Source organism: Morus notabilis, unplaced genomic scaffold (assembly GCF_000414095.1).
Source record: "Morus notabilis unplaced genomic scaffold, ASM41409v2 Scaffold549, whole genome shotgun sequence".
Lineage (NCBI taxonomy): Eukaryota > Viridiplantae > Streptophyta > Magnoliopsida > Rosales > Moraceae > Morus > Morus notabilis.
The window spans coordinates 48,444-70,510 of record NW_010363732.1 but is presented as its reverse complement, the minus strand read 5'-3'; the positions used below and the strand labels follow the sequence as shown (position 1 = coordinate 70,510).

The following is a 22,067-nucleotide window of genomic DNA, read 5'->3' as shown; positions in this document are numbered from 1 at the left end:
TCAACCGTTTAATAATTCTAAATTCTACTTTTTCTTTATCTTTAATTTAAATCTTAAAAATATCATAATTTTTTCATTTTAATTCTGATTAAAATTATTATTTTTTATTGTGTACATAATGAAGTGAGGAACAAATCCCCACCCATATTGCATATTTTTTAATGTCATGTATAATGAAATTTTATAACATTTGTTACAAAATTCTAATGACAATTTTTAACACTCTATTCAAACACAATTCTGATTTTATTCCCAATTCAAATTATAATTTATTTGCATATCCAAATAATAGTTCGGATCACAGTTTGAATCACTACAGTTCAAATTCTACAGTTCTAATAAAAAAGGTTTAAATCTCCACAATTTGAGTTGTTAAACCAAACAAGCCCTAAAATATTCTTGCATTTGAGCACAGGGATACATCCAAAACAATCTGAACTCTCCTCTTTAACGGCTGAAATGTTGCGATTGCAAGGAAAGGAACAGATTTTCAAATGTCAAGCCCTCACTCAGTCACTCTTCTCCAATGTTCTTGCAGATTTCGGCTTTGGCTTTCCTGTCGGTGCTTACTGCATTAGCCAATACTTGCGGAATGTTCCTATGAAATGATGTGCAAATTTCATAATTCGTATGTGAAAACAGAAACTTTCTAATCCGAAACTCCATTAAAAAACACAAGGTAGGACATAAGGCAATGCCCGAAATACACACAAAATTAAAGGAAAAAAGCAGAAAAGGTTGGCAGCTTCCCCACCATAACTTGGCTGCTGCAGCCGGCAGGACTTCAATGAGTAAGCTTCATAAATATATATATATATATATATTTTTTTTTTTTTTGCCGGTCAAATATGTCAATCTTTTTACTCTTTTGTGTTTTATTTATCTGATTTCTGAAAAGAAGCAACTTGAACACCTACAGTTTCGTTTCCAAGTGAACTTGTGCAAGTGGGACAGCATCAATGTCAGCAGATTCCTTCTCAGAATAAAATCGGTCCATAATATTATGACAAATGAAATTTTCAATGAAATTTTCAATCATCCAGCAACAGTGTGCATGATTCTTATGAGCTAGGTAGCATCCTTTCCGACGAAGTTAATCAGTTCTGCCTTTGCTGCTTCCAGTACAACCTGGAAATCTATTTTTGAATACCTTCCCCTGCAGTGAAGAATTGTTATATTAGCTCAACTTTATTACTATTGCAAAAAAAAAAAAAAAGAAAAAAAAAGACCCAAGATTTATTAGCTTGACTGGCCTCCACATCAGATGAACTCAAAAAATTCAAAATGAACAGCATGGTTTCGTTAACCTACCAGAAGTGAGTTTTTGACCACATTGTTGATGTATAAGCTGGGCTTGCAATGCCATGCATTATCCTTGCAACAGCTCTGGGAGTGAATTTTGCCTGCGAGTTACTCTGCAGAAATACCTGTTATTCCAACAAAGGGCCAGTTAAAACCACTAAGCATTTGTCGATTACATAATCCAAGTACAATGTCGGAGCTTCTTACTTTCATATCGGCTCGCAAAAATAAGCTGCAAGTGAAATGATAATGCAATGAGCACATGATGTCAGCATCACAAGATAAAGAAAAAGGAATGACTCCATGTTACAGATGTAAGTAAATGATACGCTGGGATATTAAATTTTCCAACAGAATTACTATAGGGTATTAAAATAGTCGGGTAATGTATATGTGCACAAACCTGCTTTGACCCATCTTATTAGGAAGATCATAATTATCATAATTTTCGTTAAAATAATCCAAAATTCTTCTTTGCAAGCATGGCGTATGTTGGGCTCCACAGCAACCGTGCAATTTCTCACACGAATTAAGGGCGAATGTGGCAGCATTAAACATTGCATCCAACTTCCGCACCTAATTAAAAAAAAAAAATAGAGCATGAATTATTCATATATCGGCACTCATGGAGAGACAGCACATAAAATGTTTTAAAAAACAAATATGTTTTAAAATGTAGATTTGTGATTGTGAATCTTGCCCAGTTTTTGAAAGGAGGCATTGCTCAGTATAATCGCTAGATTAGATCGTTCATTCCATTGTATATTGAAAATTTACACAGATTTTTAGTCCACGTTATGATAATAACCTTGCAACTTTCAACCTCTGATAACCATTTTGTAAGATGTGCTGATAGAGAACAAAGATCTGCAGGAACTTCAACAATTGTATAGCAGCAGGCTTGGTCCTTCAGTTTATACCTTACTTCTCCCTTGAACTAAACAATATCACAAAGGAAAAGAGATATTTCTTCTTAAGTATTCTACCATATATACAAGGAAATAAACAGATTTTTGTTAATTTTCATGCAGTAAGGAGGAATGAGGTTGGCACAAATCTTGCCAAGCTAAAGAACAATGAAAGATAACTTGTATATGTCATGATTTTAGCATTAGAAGTGAAGCTTCGCGATAAAGAAAATTGCCACAAAGCTATATTCTAACACCACCCATGAAAAATTCAATTGATTTCTTTTTAACTCCAATGGCTAAAATGTATGAAAATATGACCTCCTTAAACATCCAAACCTTTAGATTTTGTAACTGATTTGATAGATCAGTAGTAGTAATTCCAATGCTGTTCGCCACAGTTGGTATGTCAAACACATACTCCCCTTGCTTCATTTCAGACCTGAAAATAAATCAATGGTCAATGTTTGTTTAGCCAATATCTTCTTGACCTCGAGTAGCATTAAGTTCACTCTTGTACTTTAAACTACTAAAGAGCCTCACTTCTTCAGAATTTCAGCAACAACAACATCCCTCTCAGCAAGCACATCAGGAGGGGTCTGCATAGGTGAAAACACCACAACGATAAGTATAAATCTTCTAATGAAAACAACAAAAATAACTTAATAAAAACAAACAAACAAACAAACAAACAAGCAAACAAACTCGCAAAAGGAAATCAAGCGTTTAGCCCAATTGTGATTGCAGACTAACATTATGGGACTTATATATCCTAATGAGATCATCACATACTATCGCTCAAGTGGACTCGACTTTTAAGTTATTTGTCCCAATTATTACATTTTTTTCGCTTAAGTGGACCAAACATTTGTGCCAATTTTTACATGTTTACAGCTTCTGGCTGACGCTGTGAAGGACCTGAAGGTGCTTGTACTATAACATGCGAGCAAACTAATAGAGCTCCCAGATGAATTAAGATAGAAACAAATTTGCTACCAACCTTATGAAAACTCAAACTGCAAGTTACGTTTATCTGTGGGAGAAGACGCAAGAATTGCACTTCACCCAACTCCAATTGGGTTAGAAGTGTGAACATCACCTGAAAAATACAAAAACAGCCAAAAAAAAAAAAAAACGAGTCGGTATAAAATTATACTTCAATAATAATAATAATAATAATAATAATAATAATAATGAGGTGCTCCAGTACCGAATCCACAGAGCATTCAGTGCGAAACAAATTACAAATTAGAGAATTGAACAGGAATAGTAGCAGGAGAAAACCTCTTCTTTCATATCAAACTTGGGAGAAGCCGATTCTGTTACTAAGGAGCAAACTTTTCCTTGCAACTTCTTATTGTTGGAGAAAATTTCACAAAGGAATTTGTTTATTGTATATTGATCGACTCCATCACTGAGAATAGGGAACTGCGACATTAATTCTCTGAAATGCTTATGGAAAGGATCATAAGATATACGATTCTGGGTACCTAAACTTGAGACTACGAAGCTTGAAGTATGTATCATCCTCTAAAAATAGATGACAATAGGATGATCTCCCATCCCGTCCAGCTCGGCCGATTTCCTACAAAATCATATCACTCTTTTGTTTAGCGAACTTTAGTTTAAATATAGCCTCAAATAGCAAGAGGTTACAAAGCACATATCGACCTGAACATACTCCTCCAAGCTTCCTGGCAAGCTGTAATGAATGACCTGAAGCAGATGCTATTAGCAAATCACAGTACTAAATCTTAATTCATAACTTATGTACAAAGAACATAGGAATGATGCAACGCTACCATCATACGCACATATGTATAATGGAAGTGCGCTTTGCATGGATACAAACGTCTATAGAGTAGAAGGACATCTTTTAGAATCCATAATATCAGATTGAAGGTCTAATTTATAATTTATAAACAAGACAAGAGTGAGTTCATGAAGAAATATAATTCCTTCAGTTCCATAAACTTCCTGGGAACTAGGAGCAGAGGACACATTTAAAATTGGACAACGTATTACCAGAATTAATGTACTATATGCTGTCGTCTTAAGGTAGCATCTAATCTCATATAATGCGACAAATCACTACAATAATGTGCATGGTATTCTTACAGCGCCAACGTCCCTCTTGTCAAGCCCCATGCCAAATGCCACAGTTGCAACAACCTTTTATTAAAGCAAAGAGTTAATGACTCAAGAAAATGAAAGTTGTTCACTATGTTTTTAGAAAGACCACTGGATAGTAAAATAGAACACGTTTGTTATCTTATATAAGCTGCAATTAACTGAGTAGACTCATTATACTCACCACCCGGATCTTGTTAGTGCAAAATAACTCCTGTATACGGCTACGATCTTTTGCAGGTATACCACCGTGGTAACCCTAAGCAACATTTCACGTCTGGTCAAACTTAAGAATTCTGCAACAAAACAAAGTTGTGCCAGCTGAAAAAGAAAAAAAATGAAAACTAACCTTTGCATCAATGTCGTTATCACGTAAATATCTGCTTATTACGTCAGTTTCAAACTGCAGTATTAAAATGCAACAATTAATTTGCGCATTAAAACCAGAAATACAATAGGGGCACAGTATGCTGATCTAGAATCAGGAGCTTCAACACAAGAAAGAGATATTCCATTTTAAAAAAAAAAGATTTATGGCATTTGTTTATTTGGCATTATATACATAGATAAATAAATGACCACGCTTGCCCTTTAGCATTGTCAAGCAAGTGTTTGCCTTTCTTGAAGTTTCTTCAATGCTTCTTCAAAAAGCCAAATGCACGGATATGAGTCTATTAATAGACCATTTTTTATAGCCATCAAGAACAAACTCTACTCCCCTTCTTCATCTCACTTCTATTTTCAAGCTCTTTAAGTTTTTTTTTAATTATTTGTTCAGAGTTGACAAAAAACAAGAACAAGTTCATAATTTTTGTTCATCAATTTTGTTGTGTATTCAGTTCTACTCTTGCTAGAGGTTAAAACTCTATAAAGCTGTCCTAGATCTTAGCATTTAGGAGCGCACCCTTACAAGGCTCAGGTCGTTGTATCCTAGAATTAGATCGTTGTGCATTTGGGAGTGCATCCTTAAGTATAAATATACCTGAAATTTGCAATATACAATGATGCTCCGGACTTCCGTGAATGGAGGAGACTTGATCAGCATCAACAGATCCTTCATTCTAGTTTTATTCAAGAAAATTGAATATCATGGGTGAATCAATAGATTTAGTTGACAATTCAAATAGAACGCTAAGAAAGAAAAGTGTAGCTGACTTGCCTATTTCTAGACAATGACACCGATAATTGTAAATTGTCCCTTAATGGGGCTTTCTGGATGAGATTGGTTGAAGGAATTTCCAGAGCAGACATAACAGCATGCAAAGTTGTGGTTGTAGCAGTAGCTGTCATGGCAAGAACGCAATCAACATTGAGCTTCGCTTTAAGTAACGATGCTCTCAGCCTCATGTACGAGGGTCGGAAATTGTGTGACCTGAAATCAATAGTTCATATAATGAAAATAGATGCATTACAACAAAATTACCCATAAAGCGGGAGAAAATATTGATAAACTGACGCCTGAAGTTACAAGAGATAGTTGCGATCACACTCACCATTCAGATACACAGTGAGCTTCATCCACCACAACAAGCGATATTGACACATTAGCAGAAAATAATGACAAGAATTCCGCATTCAAAAGCCTTTCTGGTGACACAAAAAGCACCTGAAAGAAAAAACCCAGAAAGGACTTAGCTTTACAAAAAGTACTCACTTTCAAAAAAAAAAAAAGTACTCAATAGGGAAGAACATTATTTCATCATAGAAGCACCATAACTTGTAAGCATTTCCATTAAAAAGGAAGAATCTAAACAACAGCAATGTAACCACACCACTATGACATGACACTAGAAAAACGAAATAATTCGTTAAGTATATCAAAGATGATTCATAAAAGCAATAGGGATATCAAAAATGCATCCAACAAATGAAATAAATCGTTGATGAACTTACCTTTATATCACCTTGTTGTAGCAACCGCAATGTCTCCGAAACTTCCTCTGGTGTCTAAAAAAATAAAAAGAATCACATTCTTATCACTATCTAAATGTTTCTGTTTAATATGATAATGTTTGAGACAAAAAAGGAGAGAAATAAAGAAAGAAAAACCCACCTGACTACTACAGAAAAGACCGCCATGAATCATTAGAGGAAGCTGTTTTAGTTGATCAATCATCAATGCAACTAAAGGACTTACAACCAGGGTTATTCCATGCAAAATCAGGGAAGACAACTGATAACACAGCGATTTTCCAGCACCTGTAGGCAAAACGAGCATTGTCGATTTCCCGGAAAGAACCATCTTTATCGCCTCCAACTGCCCATCACGGAATGAATCATAACCATGAGTTAGGCTCAACAACTTGACTAAATTCTCATCAGAGGGCTCATCTCGAGCAGCCAAAATCGCCTCTTTGAGAGATTCATGTTCAAATTTCGCTCTTTTGCTTTCTCTCCTCTGATTGTTTTCCGCCATCGTCTCGACAACTAAGCCATTTTCCTCACAAACACCCTCCTCCATTTTGGCCTCGCTTTCTGATCTCATTTTTTTCTTATACTTTCTGTAAGATCGTCGACCACTCGAGTAAGAACTACCCCCTCTTTTGTTCAAGAATTTCCTTTTATTCCGCTTCAAGTTCAGCTTCACAAAATTCCCTTCTGCACTGCATTTTCGAAATTTTACCGGTGGCAAAGGCACATTGCTTCCGATCAAATTAGAATGCTTCTTCGCAACTTTCGCCGAGCTTATTCCATAACCGACGGCCGCTTCATCATCGAGCTCTTCCGGCAACCAACCGGCCGCCGAACATTCAGGCACGGTAATCTCATCAGCCTTGGGCGGCGGAATCGGCGCCGAAGAAGGACTCGGATCATCCTCAACGCAATCGAAATTGAGAGTGGACCGTCGGATTTTCGAGAACGACGCGGACTTGGAGAAGAAGCCGGCGGGGAGGGTTTCGAGGGAGCGATCGACGGCGGAAACGTCGCGGTTCTGATCGGACGGCCGGCTGCGGATTTGGAAAGGAAGATTGGCCGAGAAAGTGGGAAATGCATCTTCGGAGGCCGGCACTGGGTCGATTCTGGTCCGATTTGCATCGGAAGGGGAAGAGGAAAACTTGTGGGAGAACTTCTTCTTGGGTTTGGAGTAAGAGGACGAGGAGGCTCTAGCCCTAACGCTGGAATTGGTGGAGGAGATGAGCGGAGGCCGTGAAGGAGGCGGCGGAGATGAAGGGCCGAAATCTCTGGGAGGAGTAGCGGAGACGTGAGAGCCGTCGGAGTCGGAGTCGGAGTCGGAATCGGAATCCATGGAAGAGAATATCGGAGGTGAAAGAGAGGCAAACGGAGAAGAAAATAGCCCGCCCTTCTTATTTTTGGTGTTTCCCGCCATCTGATTTTCTTTTGCCTTCTTTTTTTGTCGTTTATGAATAAATACGACATGTCGTAAATTCACAAAGTTTTCTGTCTTCTTATACTGAAATCTTGCTGTCGTTTTCATTTTTCATCTCACGGCCATGTTTTTTTTCACAACTCAACTTTTATCATTACAGTGTTTTTTTATAAAAATTTAAATTTCACTTTTTTGCTACTTGCTTGAATCCAGAAGAAGACACTTAGATAAATGTTGTTTGTGTTTCCAAATTTGTTGGTTGTTATAGGTATGTAAGATTGTAACTTAAGTGTAGGTATGTAAGATTGTAACTTAAGTTTTCATTGTCGTTTATCTTCCTATCAAAACTATGTCGCTTTTTAAAGAAGCAAAATAAACGAGTCCAAAAAAAGAAAAAAAAAAAAAAAAAGAAAAAGAGCCAAACAAACAAACAACAAACCAACAAGCAAACGATTCATTTATGCAATGATGAATTTAAATATAGATTCTCTCAATTTTCATTTATTTTACTTTTTAAGACACCACATGTCGTTTATCATCATATGCTTCTTTCTAATCTAATCTAAACAAAACAAGAGAGAGAGAGAGAGAGAGAGAGAGAGAACAAAAGAAAAAAAAGTTACAATTATACAACTGGTGGACTATCGAATCCTCCCTTCTCTCCCTTCCCTTTCCCTCTCTGTAAGAGAAATCGAAGCATGTTCGAAGAATTCCGATTTTTTTATAATGAACAAAAATGGAGGTATATTCTTCACAATCATAACGAATATGAATGAGTGGTTTTTTCATTCACACTTTTATCTCTACTGGGATAAACTGAACCAAATCGGAATCACCAACAAGAATGCGGCATTTGGAGCAAACACAACCCTCCATTGCCTTAACTAATATCAGCCTAGTGACAAAAGGAAAAAGAACCTTTCCTTTAAAAAAAACAACCCAAGGAAAAAAAAAAAAAAAAAAAAAAAAAAAAAAAAAAAAAAAAAAGAAGCTTTACAATTTCGTCGCCAATAGAACGTGGCATTTCTTACAAATAAATGGGAACCAACGGAAACAATCGACAATATGCAAACAGCGCTTCAACCATAAAGCCAAAAAAATTCAAGGACCCGGCTCCGTCTGCTAGATATATGCTGATGGGGTTGGCAGAGGTGCATGGTGAGCACCAGTTGAACTTTACATGATAGTGCAGTTGCACTTTGATTCCAGCTTTGGGGGCTTCAAACTGTCTACCTTGTTAGGCGGCTCAACGTTGCGTTTCAACGGTTCGACAGCATTCTCATCATTCTCATTTGTGGTCGGAGTTTTGGCATCTGTCTCCATCCGCTTTTTCCTTGTCTTTTGGGATTTTGAAGAGCGATTGCCAACGGTTCTGCCGCGTGGTGGATCCTTCTTATCATAATTGGATCTTCCCAATATTGTAATGGTTGGTCGGAAACCTTCTAATGGTTCTGAGCTCTCCTGTTCAATTGCTATGGTTGCAGCCTGATAGGCCAGATCCTGGACAATAGAGCTGCAGAAAAGAATTGTATCTGTCGCCTCTTCAAGTGTTAAGCTTCTAGCCTTGCTTCCCTTTTGACATTCTACCATTATCGCTGATTCTTCTTCTGATAAATATACAGACTTTGTCAATTAAAAAAGTGAAAACAAAAAAGACGAGGTACTTGTAGAGAAATGGTAATTATCTCAAGAAAGTCTCGATCCAAATAAAACACTTTGTACACTAGAATAGCCAAGAACGTAGACAGGGTTTTCTTGATAAGATTAGACGACAAGAGGTAAAAAAATGAAACAGAGCAATAGAAATCACAATCCAGATAGATCATACCCAGGATGTCATGCGCCTGATCTGAGGCAGAAGTTATCATTTCCTTATCAGAAGGCGCAAGAGGTGAAGCCTCAAGAAATTCCTCTCTGGTGCTCTTTGATGCAAGCGAGACATTATCACTCTGTGAACCAGGCGTATGCTTTTCATTTTCTATTTCTGAAGTTGTAATTATGGAGCTATGAGTTGCAAGCTCTTCACCATCCCGCAGACCACTGTGAGGAATTGTATCCAGTGCTTCTATTTCTGTCACATTAGTTGCATCTTTTGAAAACTCTACATCATGTAAAGCATGGCTATCGTTATTTGAATGTGATTCTACCAAGTTATCCACAAACCCGCTATCAAATACAGGCCGCAGTTCTGAAGTAGATGTATCAACTGTTATGCTTCTGAGATCTTCCTCCACAAGAAATGTTCTCGTGGAAGATGTATCAGTAACATCTGCTTCAGTCTGTGGTGAGGCTAGCAAATGGTCTTGAGATGTTGCAAATGTGTCCCGTGCAGCATCATATTCCACAGTGCCAATCGAAACCTGCAAATTATCTTCATTTGTGCTTGTTGAAGGAGGTTTTGCTTGGTGAGACAGGTATGCAATCCCAGAGAATGATGATGAGCCAACGTTCTGAGATTTTGTGCTTTTTTCATTTCTGCAGTACTCCATGTCTGATTTTTTACCACTCAATTGCCTTTGCACCCGGCCATCCGTTTGTCTAGCACTGAAATCAACAGAGGATGACGCTGAGAAGCTACCATGTCCAAAGGAGCTTCTCATGCTGCTTGTACTATCTTTAGCATACGAGAGATCATCATAAGGTATGCTAGCAGCTGAAAAAGTCATGCCTCGAACAACAGGACCCTTGCTACTGCTTGTCCTCTTCAGCAAAACAGAAATTCCTGCTCCCTCAGATATATCAACCTTCAAATTTGGATAGTCAGTGGAGTGATGCGATTTTTGACCCCCATCATCATTGGGCGGACCATGACCAACAGCTGAATGGCCTTCCTCTTGCTGTGTGCCAAGCATACCCTCACCCCTCTCTACCTCTGACCTTGCAAGAGAATTTTCTTGTAAGTAATTATGGCTTTCCTGACGATAAGAAGTTTTGCCTTCCTCAGCATTCTCCATGTCCCGAGAACTCTTTGGCTCACTCACATCAGTAACTTGCTGCAATACAGGTACAGCCATCCCATAAGCCAAATCACCAGAAGGTGTTTCTTCTTGTGAAACGTTTGTAGACAATGCTGGAGAGGTGTCCGTAACTCTGGCCATCTCCGGAGTGGGAGAGGTGTCAGCAGCTGTAGCCGTCTCCAGAGTGGTTACCCTCAATTGTTTATCTTTCATATTGCATTCTGGACAGAGCCTAGTGTCCCTTTCCTCTTGCTCAGAGGCATGATATCTGCAACCACATCTAGAACAAACTGCCATAATTTCAAGACTATCAACTTCTGAAAGATCATCATTAGCAAGAGAAGCTTCAGAGCTTGGACCCACTTCTGTGACAGTACCATGGTGACGGGAATCTCCAGGTTCAACAAGACCAAATTCAACTTTAGGGCTTGTACTGAAGCCAATGTTATCCATTTCAGTAGATCCATCGTGGAGTTCATTGCCATTAGCTTCATCTACAACATCCAACTTATCGAAGGAAAATATTTCCTCATGAACATCAGAATATTGTCTTTTTTCAAACTCAGTCGCAGCATCATCCTGGTTGTGATCACTGCCTTCAGTATCAAGGGCAGCACTCATACCTTGATCAGAACTTGTATTGCTGCTAGTTGTGACGGATGAATTTCTAGAGATCAGTGAACGCTGTACAGAACTTGCTTTTCCAACGTAAAAGGTAGTGCTAGGGACACTAGATAAAAGTGGTCTAAACATATTTGGAGGACTTTTCCGATTATCCTGCATCAGACATTGGAGCGCATGAGATGTGAACCAAAAACTATATGCATATTAATCATGAATTAAACGTGCATTGTCAAATCAAGAGGCTGAAGATCCATTAACGTGTTAAACATGCATTGTCAAATCAAGAGGCTGAAGATCCCAATGTTCTTGCATCATTAAAGCAATTTCCAAGCTGTTTCTATCGGTTTACACAGCAGCAAAAGAAACAGACAAAAAGATTTCAGTGACTGAAAGAACATTAATAAGATCATAACATCAAGAAAACGCTGCCCATATATAATATTTTATTAACAAAATACTATGCCTCTAATCTACAAGACCCTATTAGTGGTCCTAACTGAAAGAGAAAGATATCTCAAAAACAAATATGGATTACAAATAGAAGCTACAAACCGCGTAACCACTTTAAAAATCCATGGAACAGAAACTAATAAATTTCAAAAGAGAAAGAACTGATTCTTTAGAAAGTACCATTTGTCGAAGGGCAGAATAATCAAATGATCTTTTCGGAGCAGAAGATGGAGATGCTGCTCTGGTTGATTTTTTGGAAAGGGCAGGAGCTCTATTATTTGAGAAAGCAGCAAGTCTTCTTGTTGTTGGTCGATCTAAACTACCCACATGCATGGAGTGTATCGAGTCTACATCATCATCACCCGAAGAAGCTACAGAACCTTTGCTGTGAGAGCTAAATGGATCTCGATCATGACTATGAGATGAGCTGACACTTCTAGTCGCAGTCGGTGATGTCGATTGCCTTCTGAACTTGGAGGAAGCATCACTTCCATTTCTGGTTGCAGGTGAGGAACCCCTAACATAAGTTGCAGGTCGATCAGCAAGAGAAGTACGGAGGTTTGGAGGTGCTTCAGAGGAGAATCCTGGAATATTGGTTTGCCACGCTCGTATTTTTGGTGAAGCAGAGTTTCCCCGACTTGTCTTTGCAGGGGATATTCCCCTTGCCCCTGATGAGGCTGCAGAGCCAACAGACCCAGTGCTCACTCTTCGGGGAGTTGGGGTAGAAGACCTTGGGACAGGTGTTGAAGGTTTACTCGGAGGAGTAGATGGTCTTCGTGTTGGAGTCGCAGATCGTATACTAGGAGATGGGCTGGATTGACGGGTAGATGATGGTCTTCCCCTTGATTGAAAAGAGCCACTTCCAGAACGAGGAGAAGGGCTTAAACGATTTGGACTTGCACTACCCCTACTGCTTCTATAACTCTTCTCCATCTGCAAAATATGTCATATGATGTAAAAGAAAAGAAGAAATAGATAAACATCCGAAAGGACAAATTCCACATAACTCTTAACTACATTTCATAAACCTGACCCGGCCACTTACTGTTGATGATCTTGATATAGAAATAGGTTGGCTACGAGGTCTTCCCCTTCGACCGGAACTAAGTTGAGGTGGCTCATCATCCAGTGAAGGAAAAAGTGGAGTGTCAGGGGGTGTTAGCAACCTTTGAAATAAATAAAGAAGAAAATAACCATCAAACCCCTCAAGAAAAGTATAAACGGCAAGACTAGCATCACGAAAGAAATCCTTACTAAGATAATTAACTATTTACTCATATGATTCTATGGGAAAATGGACGAATAGCAGAGACAATATTTTCTCGCAACATACTTGAATAATCATACAGATAATTTGTGAGATACAAAAACGCATGCAGCATGGATAACAGGGCCTTAGCTGATAGTTTGATAAACATATACTTAATGAGAAAATCATACTCTGTCCACAGGAAGGTATAATTTAACATTTTAAGTAAGATATCTCAACCTCAACATACATAGTCACCATTGCCAAAGTATTTGGAAAACAGATTTGCTAGTAGTGCAAATTAAATTAATTGCTGTGGAATATGGAAAACATGCGAAATCCATAGAGCCAGGGAATTGGCAATAGAGATTCCAACGTGACAGCAGTAAGAAAATTAAAACATACCAGTCGTAGTCATTTTTATCCCCATCTGCATTGAGCAGGTCACTACTCTCCCCTCGTGCCGGAATAGAGATTCCAAGCTTGATATCTGAAAAGTGCCTCAATTTCGTAGCTATTGAAGACAAATCAAAGAGAGAACCGGATATCCATAAGCCAAAAATACCCAAATAAAATGTAAAAGGTCTAAACTTGGGGAAATCATTAAGAGAGAGAGAGAGAGAGAGAGGAGGGCAGAATAAGATATTACAAAATGTAGCTTCCAGGTCATCTGAAGACTGAAGCAAAAAACTCTCTCTTTCCCGGGTCTGCATCTCATTGAACAAAGCGAGATCATCATCTTTCTCTCTGAAGATCAATCCGCCTTCGAAACTATGCCCTCGCTTATGGTTGTTGGCTCTGGATTCCCTCCCGGGAGAATACCTCAATGCCGGAGAAGGAGGCATCTCAGCTACCAAAAGCTAGAGTCTCAAAATCTCCAAACCAATCTCTCCACAAAACCCACAATCAAACAACCCTTGTAGATGTAATAATTCTCCATAATGAATACCCCAGATAGCATAAGCCTCTCAATCACTTTCTCCCCCCTCCCCCCCCAAAAAAAAAGAACCAAACTTGAAAGATTAATCCACAATGTATATCCAGTAAATAATTAAAGCCCCAGATTAATCCACAATGTATATCCAGTAAATAATTAAAGCCCCCAATCGCTTTCACCCAAAACACCAAAGGCGTCTTCTGATTCGCCGTCCTCAAAGGGGGAAAAATTACAGAATTATTTAATTTCCCAGTGCAAGCGACCCAATACCCATAGGAACAATAGCTGGTACGTCCAAGTCAACTCAACATCAAACCCTTGTTTATTAACATTTCATAAATTAGCATAACAACTGAAGCAACTGTACCACTCGAAACGCAGAGGCCCAACCGACGTCCATATCCAATCTAACAAAGAAAACACTAATCAAAATTAACATACTTCTAATTATATAGATATATATACATACACGCATACATGTACCAAAATCTTAAAACCCTAAATTCTCTCACTTGCAGGCAGAGATAGATAGATAGATACATGAATATAGAAATAGTGAGAGAATCACTCGAAGAAGCCCTAATTCGGAGTCGAATTTTGACTCCCACTGACCATTCCGATACTCCAGAGTTCAAATTACGAAGAAACTAGTCGCAGTGCTTGACTTACCAAGTCAAAGCCGGCGGCTTCAAACTCTCAATCACCATGAAAGAAGCTCACTGGAGAGCCACTGAGATCCCAAGCTCGAAGATAAACCAGAAATGACTCCGAATGTCAATTACAATGCGACGAATGTTGTAACAGACAGCCGGATCTAAAGCATTTATTGCTTTGTCTGGGGACGTACGGATCGGGAGCTACAGAAAATGGATCGGTGCAAGCAAAGCAAAGCCCTAGCTCAACTTTCCAGCATTTTTCTCTCTGTCTCTCTCCTCCGAGAAAATTTTGCTTAACTTCCTTTGGAATTTGGGAAAGTGGAAAATTTGCGGGAGTTCAGTTTAACTAACCTTTTGTTAGAATGTTTAATGCTTCTGATTTTGCTTCTTTCGCCCCGCAGAATACCTTCCACTTCATTCATTCATTTTTCTTTTCTTTTCTTTTCTTTTTTTTTTTCCTCCTTTTTCTTTTCTCAGCTTTTCTCTTTTGCTCAGCGATATTTTTTGTTTTCCCCCTCTTTTTTCCTATATTATTAAATTCTACCTTTTCTTTTTCTTAGTTTTTACGTCGATGCCATTGCCACGTCCACTCATGTCGTACATGCACATTAAAAACTCAATACTTTTTTATTTTTTTTGTTTCTCTAACGACATTTATTTCACTTTAAATTCCCCAACCAAAAAAAAAAAAAAAAAAAACGGCTTTTTCTTCTATATATATTAAAGTAAACATCCCTGTGAATATTTTCAAATGTATGAATTCTTAATATGGGTATTTTATTTTTATTTTGAGCCTTTCAGCATCAATCCGAATTCTCTATTTTAAGTAAAATAAAATAAATACATAAACGTGTCATTATATCAGTTCTTTTCGAAGTGTCACCATGTGGTATGGAATACCACTAATGGAAGCTAGAGACAGGAAACTAATAAAAAGGGTTTGGATGCCAAAATTTGAGAAAACAACAGAAATCTTTAACAAAATCATTGATCTTGTTTCTTTATTTGTTTTGGAAATATTCTAAATTGGTAATTATATCCCGTGACATCCTAAGTGAGTCTAAAGATGGCCATTCTAAATGCACTTGCAACATATTTATTCGTATATGTGAACAAAATCATATAAGGTCGGCATCTTGTTCCTGCACTCCCAACAAAAAAAAAAAATCATTCCTAAATCATATTTACCTCGTGTAAATGTTTAAATTCACTAATCAAACGTCTGGTTCATAAATTCAGAATTATTTTCAATTTACGTGTGTTTTTTGTGAGATAAAATACTGTAACGAATCACGAACTATGATTCGAATTACGACGTGAATCCGCTGACCAAACGCATTAAGTTTATTTTTTTAATGCAAAATTCACTGACTTTATTACTTTATGTTCCCAAAAACGGTAGAAAGGAATTTCATGTAGTTTCCGAGAATAAAACTGCACTGTTTGTCTTTTCATTAAACTCTAAGATAAACTAAATTAATTAACATTGCTTCAACAGGTGCATCTTGAATATTAAACGTGATTGTGAGTGTTTATATTAAATTAATGGGATGAATAGTGATAAAAGCATGATTTTGGTGACATCAAATGGACAAATAAAGTACACTGTAAACTTTTTAAAGTAAATGTGTCGTATGAATAGCAACGCAAGGAAACAAATGTGTGGGACACAGGGAAAAAAAAAGGTCAACATAGCAACTAGCTTATCATTAACTTTTGTGCCCTTGTGCAAAGCTATTGAATTATGTCATTTTAATTGGTTGGTGATTGGCAAAACTTAGAAGGCTTCAATATAATCATAACTATTTCATTGCCTTTTTTCTTTTTTTTTTTTTCATTTGTTTGAATTAAGCCGTGTATTTAAAATAAATAAATAAATAGGAAAGAATCCCGACCAGCATTTGAAGAAAAATAGATATCACATCGGACAACTTTATTATTTTGTTTCTTGCCACGTGACCCCATCTGCAATTTTATAAAGAAGACGTTTAAAGTAGAACATAACATAAATGAGAAATTGTTCTTTAGTAGCAGTACACAATTAAAGAAGATAATAATTAAAGAACAGTCAAAATCAATGATGTGGGATTGATTAAGTAATCTGTATGATATTATTAATGTATCTTGATTGGTAGTTGTACTTTGTAGCATCTGAATAATGAATTCCATCCTATAATTGGCTTAATTAATTAAGAAAACTAGGTAGATCATTTTTAATTCAGTAGGTTTATTAGGTAATGTTTAATTGTGGACATAATTGGATTAGTGTTAGAAGGTGAGGATCAATCATTCCAAGTCAGGACCATCCGGGCTCCAATATGTAGATTTAACTTTTTTAAAAATAAAAAAAAAATAGATTTAACTGGCTTACAGCGAAATAAACAATAGATAATTTGTTTTTATTCTGCTTTCTTTATTTTTATTTTTATTTTATTTTCTAGGTTCTAATCTAATTACCCCCGTAAGTATATAGACGAGGCAGGGAAACATTGTGCTATTTGCATAACATTAATGATATATTTTAGTATAAAAAATTACTGGAATACGATAAAATTATAAAATGTATATTGTGTTATTAAAATTTATAAGGTACGTTTCATTTCTACAGCCCTGCATGGATCATAAATTATAAAATGTATATTGTGTACGGTATATTTGTTATTTGAATAAGTAAAAGTTATGTCTTGGTCCGAGTGGGGATAGCATTTCTCTTCTGCATATCCACGGAGTTTTGAAAAATTCAAACATCTCAAAGATAAATAGAGAGGTAGGAATTTATTGAACGAACCGCATTCATTTGTATGCGTAAAGAGTCCATTGATGAGTTGAGGGATTTTAGTTGGAAGTCCACGTGAGCCCACTTGCAGTTCATAATGTGAAAGACGATATAATGACTAAAATAGACAACAAAAATTATAAAAAAAAGTGACAAAGAAAATAACGTTAGTATTTCTTAAATTATAATACACATATAAATATACAACACAGTAACAGTGATGATATTGAGTATACTTAGAAGTGAAAATTAAGGGTATAAATAAAATTTTTTGAAAAATTGTGCATGAAGTATGAAATTAAAAAATAGAGGGGGAAATAAGAAAAAAAAAAATTGAAGAAAAACTAATGATCTTTTTTTAAAAGAAAAATAAATGGACTAGTTGGGCCGATGCAATGTAATCCCGGGCCCATGCTAGCTTTGTGTCTTTTTTATCATCGTATTGTACATCACATGATAATGCGTAAAAGACCTTTATGTTCTTTTTAATTTTCTACTCTCACGTCTCGTTTGAAACTTAAAATAACTAATATGAACGTCATGTAATATAAAGGTGTTAGTGGAATAAGTAGCGTCCCGATTGAAGAAAGGGCACTGCATGGTGGGCTCATGCAATGGGGTGGGTGGCGTTGTTATAGGGTTTGGATTTTGGATCGTTCCATTTAATTTACTGATTCGAGTTGAGATATAATTTTATATGAGAGTTTTTTACTGTAGTAAAAAAATTAAATGTGACTGTTTATGATAACTTTTTACTGTAATAAAATTCAAATTCTAAATTTGAATCGGTGAAATAAACGAGACATTATGTTTGTATATGGGTTCTTAATGAGTTTTAACTCATAATTTTAATTATGTTACAATATTTTTCTCTTATAAAAAAATTAAAATTCAAAAGTTATAATCAAAATAACTGATTTGAATCATAGTTTGAGTCTATATACTAAAGGGCCCTAAAATGTGATGCGGTTTTACTTGAGCTTGAGGGGAAAAAAAAAAAGAATAATTTGCACCAGTAATCCCTCAAATTTTTTAATAAGTTACACTTTGATTCCTTTTTTAAAAAAAATTTAATAAAACAATCCCTTAACTCTTAAATCATTGATAATTTATGGACTTCCGTCCAAATATGTGAGTTTCTGTAATCAACACATCCAAATATCAACACAACGTATAAAAATGAGTTTTTAAGAGTTAAAGAGTTGTTTTGTCAAAATTAAAAAAAAGAATAAAAGTATCACCTACTAGAAAGTTGAGGGACTAAAGGTGAAAATTACTCAAAAAAATCAACAAATAAGATTAAAACAACAATGAAATTGACGATTGAGATCTGAGATTATTTTGATGATTTCGGTATTTTTTATCTAATTACGGATAGATTTATATGGTTGTTTTTGTAACTGTCTCTTTGTAATGTGTGATGTGCTTGTCACGTGTCTTCTATCTTCTTCTTCTTTTTATTTTTTATTTTTTAAAGAATGTCTTCTATCTCTTAAACTTAAAGAAACCTCGTCATTCAAACCAAATTGTAACTCAAAATTTTAATTTAGAGATAAATTTATATATATATATATTAAAACTATGTTATTTTCACAATTTAAATTTTTTACTACAATATTTTCTTTTATAAAAATTTAAATTTAATTTTTTTATTATAATATTTTATCTCATATAAATTCATTTTTAAACTAAATTTGTCCACATATTTGGATTAAAAATTACTCGCTTAAAAATTAAGGTGACGTTTGGTAAGTGGATTCGTACCTTAATTCGAATAATGGTTTATAATTCGCTATAATATTTTTTCTCATAAAAAATACACGTAAATAAAAAATAATTCTAATTTCATGATTATAATCCATGAACCAAACGTCTCCTCAGTGACCTACAAGGGTATTAACGTAAAAAAAATAATCTGAAAATGATCCAAACGACGCCGTTCCATGTCATTATCCAATATTGTTGTGTAAAATAAAGCCAAACCGGAGCAACGCTCGAACGGCTGAAGCGTCTACACAATGTGGGCGGCTCTACGATCCAACTCTTCCCGTTTCTCACCGTATTCTTCACTTCTTGAACAATGGAAGCTAGGGTTTCCGAGTTTCAACCACAAGCTCTCTTCGTCGTCAGCCATTTCCAACAGCACCGGACTTCTGGAGCTTCAAGAAGTGGAGAAGATTCTGAACGACGTTAGGGCAGATAATGTCAAGGTCATACCGGGAAAGAAGCACTGCGATTGGGCCGATTTCACGGTGATCGCCACCGGAAGGTCCACCTGGCACGTGAGGAACATTGCTCAAGCCCTAATTTACAAGGCAGGTTTGTTGGTTCTAGTTTCGAAATTTCAAATTTTCCAAGTCTTCATTTTCGATGCGAAAGGGAGAGAATTCGAGAAAAGTGATTGAATTTTTTAGCTTAGCCGAAAAAATTGAAATACTATTATGTAACTTCTAAAGCTACAATGAGTATTCTTGGTGTTTCCTTGTTGTCCAGTAATCTAAACAAGAGCGCCATCTAATTCATATGTGTGTGTGTGTGTGCAGGTCAAGCAGAAGCAAAAAGGAACAAACCGGTTAGTGCTTCCCAGCGTTGAAGGGCAAGAGGGAGGAAAGTGGATTGTCATTGACTCTGGTTATTGTTCTATCTCTGAACTACGACAAATGACAATTATTGATCTATGTAACATATCATAGTTTATATCATATATTAGTGATCTACGTAAATTTCCGTCCTTTGTATTGTAGGCTTTTACATTAATGAGGAAAATCTTTTTAACTGATTTATTTAGCAAACCATAATTCGTATCATAAATTCAGTGATCATGGACTTTACTGCTATTGAAAGTTCACACCTTTTTGTGGGGGTTTGTGATGGTTACCTCAATTTGTTCAGGCAAAGTGGTAATTCATGCTCTTGATGAGAAGGCAAGAGAGTACTACAATTTGGAGGATCTTTGGACCACAGACACGTCTGAAAAGGAGCCAACCCAGGTACAATTAATGTTTCAACCAATGATTTCTGAAATGCCCTTTTTCTTTTTTATTTCTTTATTTTGTGTTGTGCTACCTACGCATACTTTCTCTGACCATGGTGAAGAAAACCTTAAGTTTCCAGGAAAGTGAAGATAGGCTGTAAAGGGAGTTGTCCTTAAAGCTTGCGAACTGCTTTACTATTATGTGTATTCATGACTCCTTCGTACTTGTACAGTATGTATAGAATAGGTAAAAATATAAAACTTATAACAAAAGATTCAACGGAAAATATGGTAAGGCATTTACATCTCAATTTTCATTAGTCATCATCCCCTGGCCCTGGCTCTGGCCCTTTTAGATGATTTGGCATCTTACAGCCATTGGGTAGGATTGGCATAGTTTGCCTGCCCTACCCTTCAACACTATTGTTCTCATGCTTCAATCCAATATTTGGAATGTGAAGAACGGCAAAGGGTAGAATCCTTCTGCTTTTCACAGGATTTATCTCTGGCATTGCTGCAGCTAGATTCTTAAGCGCAGTGAGGCGGTGCTAAAAGCACTTGACAATGTGGGTTGTCCTGTAAAGACTGAAGGAAAGGATCTATCGATTTAGTACACAATCTTGTCCCTATACTGAATTAAAAGCGAAACCGACTAATTTCCATTGGCTAAACTATGAAAAGATCAAATCGTTGGTTTTTTGATTCTATCTGGATGGAACCGGTCACCTGAATCAATATCAGATTTTGATAAGGGATGTTTAGTTCAGGTTTTGAGTTTGTTGGGGTGAGAGATCAAGGGTTCCTCCCCGCTTTCTTTTGGGTCCGATTTTCATGGTCATTCAAAACTTTTGGTTTTTGCTTTTGTTTTTGTTTTTGTTTTTTTGTTTTTTTGTTTTTTTTTTTTCTGGGTATAAAATTCCTTGTATTGTCTTTGTTTGTTCAGGATTTGGAAAAGGCTATGGTGAAGATTCGTCGGAAGAATAACTCCAAGAAACGAGCTCAGAAAGTGTAATCACCAAAGTTTGCCATTGACCTTGCTATTATAGATTCTAATTGAAAGAATTCGAGCTTTTTTATGTTTAATCAAGAGTTTTCATTAGGAAATTTCTTGATCAAGGTCTACTTTTCTGCTTTTCAAATTTCAATGATTGAGCATGCTTAAGCATCATGTAAACAGAATCTTTTGTGATAACTATTATATGCTTTAACATTCTAGGTTTTGTTTTGTTTTTTTTATATTTTAAATGTGTTAAAGAGTAGGTGTTATGGACGGGACAAAGTCGGTCAAAAGTCTTAGCTGAATCAAAATTGTGATGAGAAAGTTTTGGATATGGTTCTAAAGAAACATGTATATTTTCGGTAAGCTCACTCACTCTCATTGAAGTAGAAGCCTCGCAATGGCAACTGTTTATGTAACAAAAAAAGTTAATAAGAGTAACGGGTGACATTCAGATAATTTTAAGAAGGTAGGACATTCTCGTGTAGCATTATGAATCCCTTATTAAGAGATTGTTCTTGTATCTTGATAAATGCACGAATTTGCACTTTTAATGTTCATAATTGTTAAATTATTTTATCAAATTTGTGATTTTAATTTCAAATATTCCTAAATTTAGAGGATTTAATTTTAATTGGATTTATTTTATTTTTCAGGTTTTTGAAGAAAACAAATTGAATTTGGGCTAGTTTACCAAGTAAAACCCAAAAGTTGAGCCCAAGAAAAGCCCAATTCGGCCCAAAGCCCATCAGCCCATAAGCTAGCCGAGCCGAGCCGAA

General features: G+C 36.3%; 3 protein-coding genes across 3 annotated transcripts; 1 reads left to right on the top strand and 2 right to left on the bottom strand.

Moving 5' to 3' along the window:
• Positions 1-841: 841 nt before the first annotated feature.
• Positions 842-7,628, bottom strand: LOC21390157 (ATP-dependent DNA helicase Q-like 5). Its single transcript, XM_024169967.1, has 19 exons — positions 6,394-7,628; positions 6,234-6,287; positions 5,834-5,946; positions 5,483-5,712; positions 5,323-5,420; positions 4,690-4,743; positions 4,525-4,599; positions 4,329-4,382; positions 3,882-3,926; positions 3,701-3,795; positions 3,495-3,624; positions 3,211-3,309; positions 2,754-2,809; positions 2,550-2,652; positions 2,111-2,239; positions 1,706-1,878; positions 1,510-1,534; positions 1,312-1,427; positions 842-1,156 (listed from the first exon to the last, which is right to left on the bottom strand). The coding sequence occupies exons 1-19, from the start codon at positions 7,585-7,587 to the stop codon at positions 1,069-1,071; spliced, it is 2,931 nt and encodes a 976-aa protein (XP_024025735.1). The 5' UTR covers positions 7,588-7,628; the 3' UTR covers positions 842-1,068.
• Positions 7,629-8,625: 997 nt separating this feature from the next.
• On the bottom strand, positions 8,626-14,993 carry LOC21390156. Its single transcript, XM_010104882.2, has 7 exons — positions 14,555-14,993; positions 13,598-14,292; positions 13,354-13,462; positions 12,745-12,865; positions 11,880-12,632; positions 9,497-11,402; positions 8,626-9,275 (listed from the first exon to the last, which is right to left on the bottom strand). Exons 2-7 carry the CDS (start codon positions 13,791-13,793, stop codon positions 8,845-8,847), a joined length of 3,516 nt encoding a protein of 1,171 aa, XP_010103184.1. The 5' UTR covers positions 13,794-14,292; positions 14,555-14,993; the 3' UTR covers positions 8,626-8,844.
• Positions 14,994-19,269: 4,276 nt separating this feature from the next.
• On the top strand, positions 19,270-21,749 carry LOC21390155 (protein Iojap-related, mitochondrial). The gene is made up of 4 exons (XM_024169968.1): positions 19,270-19,632; positions 19,861-19,948; positions 20,210-20,307; positions 21,235-21,749. Exons 1-4 carry the CDS (start codon positions 19,336-19,338, stop codon positions 21,301-21,303), a joined length of 552 nt encoding a protein of 183 aa, XP_024025736.1. The 5' UTR covers positions 19,270-19,335; the 3' UTR covers positions 21,304-21,749.
• Positions 21,750-22,067: the final 318 nt, after the last annotated feature.

Excerpts from the sequence above, each read along its gene's own strand:
- LOC21390157 (XM_024169967.1), bottom strand. The coding sequence starts at position 7,587 with ATGGATTCCGATTCCGACTCCGACTCCGACTCCGACGGCTCTCACGTC. Across the intron at positions 3,310-3,494 it reads AGTTTGATATGAAAGAAGAG|GTGATGTTCACACTTCTAAC; the intron begins GTTTTCTCCTGC and ends TGTATTTTTCAG. Across the intron at positions 2,653-2,753 it reads GTTGCTGAAATTCTGAAGAA|GTCTGAAATGAAGCAAGGGG; the intron begins GTGAGGCTCTTT and ends ATTTATTTTCAG.
- LOC21390156 (XM_010104882.2), bottom strand. The coding sequence starts at position 13,793 with ATGCCTCCTTCTCCGGCATTGAGGTATTCTCCCGGGAGGGAATCCAGA. Across the intron at positions 12,866-13,353 it reads GATAAAAATGACTACGACTG|GTTGCTAACACCCCCTGACA; the intron begins GTATGTTTTAAT and ends TTTATTTCAAAG. Across the intron at positions 11,403-11,879 it reads ATTCTGCCCTTCGACAAATG|GATAATCGGAAAAGTCCTCC; the intron begins GTACTTTCTAAA and ends TGTCTGATGCAG.
- LOC21390155 (XM_024169968.1), top strand. The coding sequence starts at position 19,336 with ATGTGGGCGGCTCTACGATCCAACTCTTCCCGTTTCTCACCGTATTCT. Across the intron at positions 19,633-19,860 it reads CTCAAGCCCTAATTTACAAG|GTCAAGCAGAAGCAAAAAGG; the intron begins GCAGGTTTGTTG and ends GTGTGTGTGCAG. Across the intron at positions 20,308-21,234 it reads CTGAAAAGGAGCCAACCCAG|GATTTGGAAAAGGCTATGGT; the intron begins GTACAATTAATG and ends TTGTTTGTTCAG.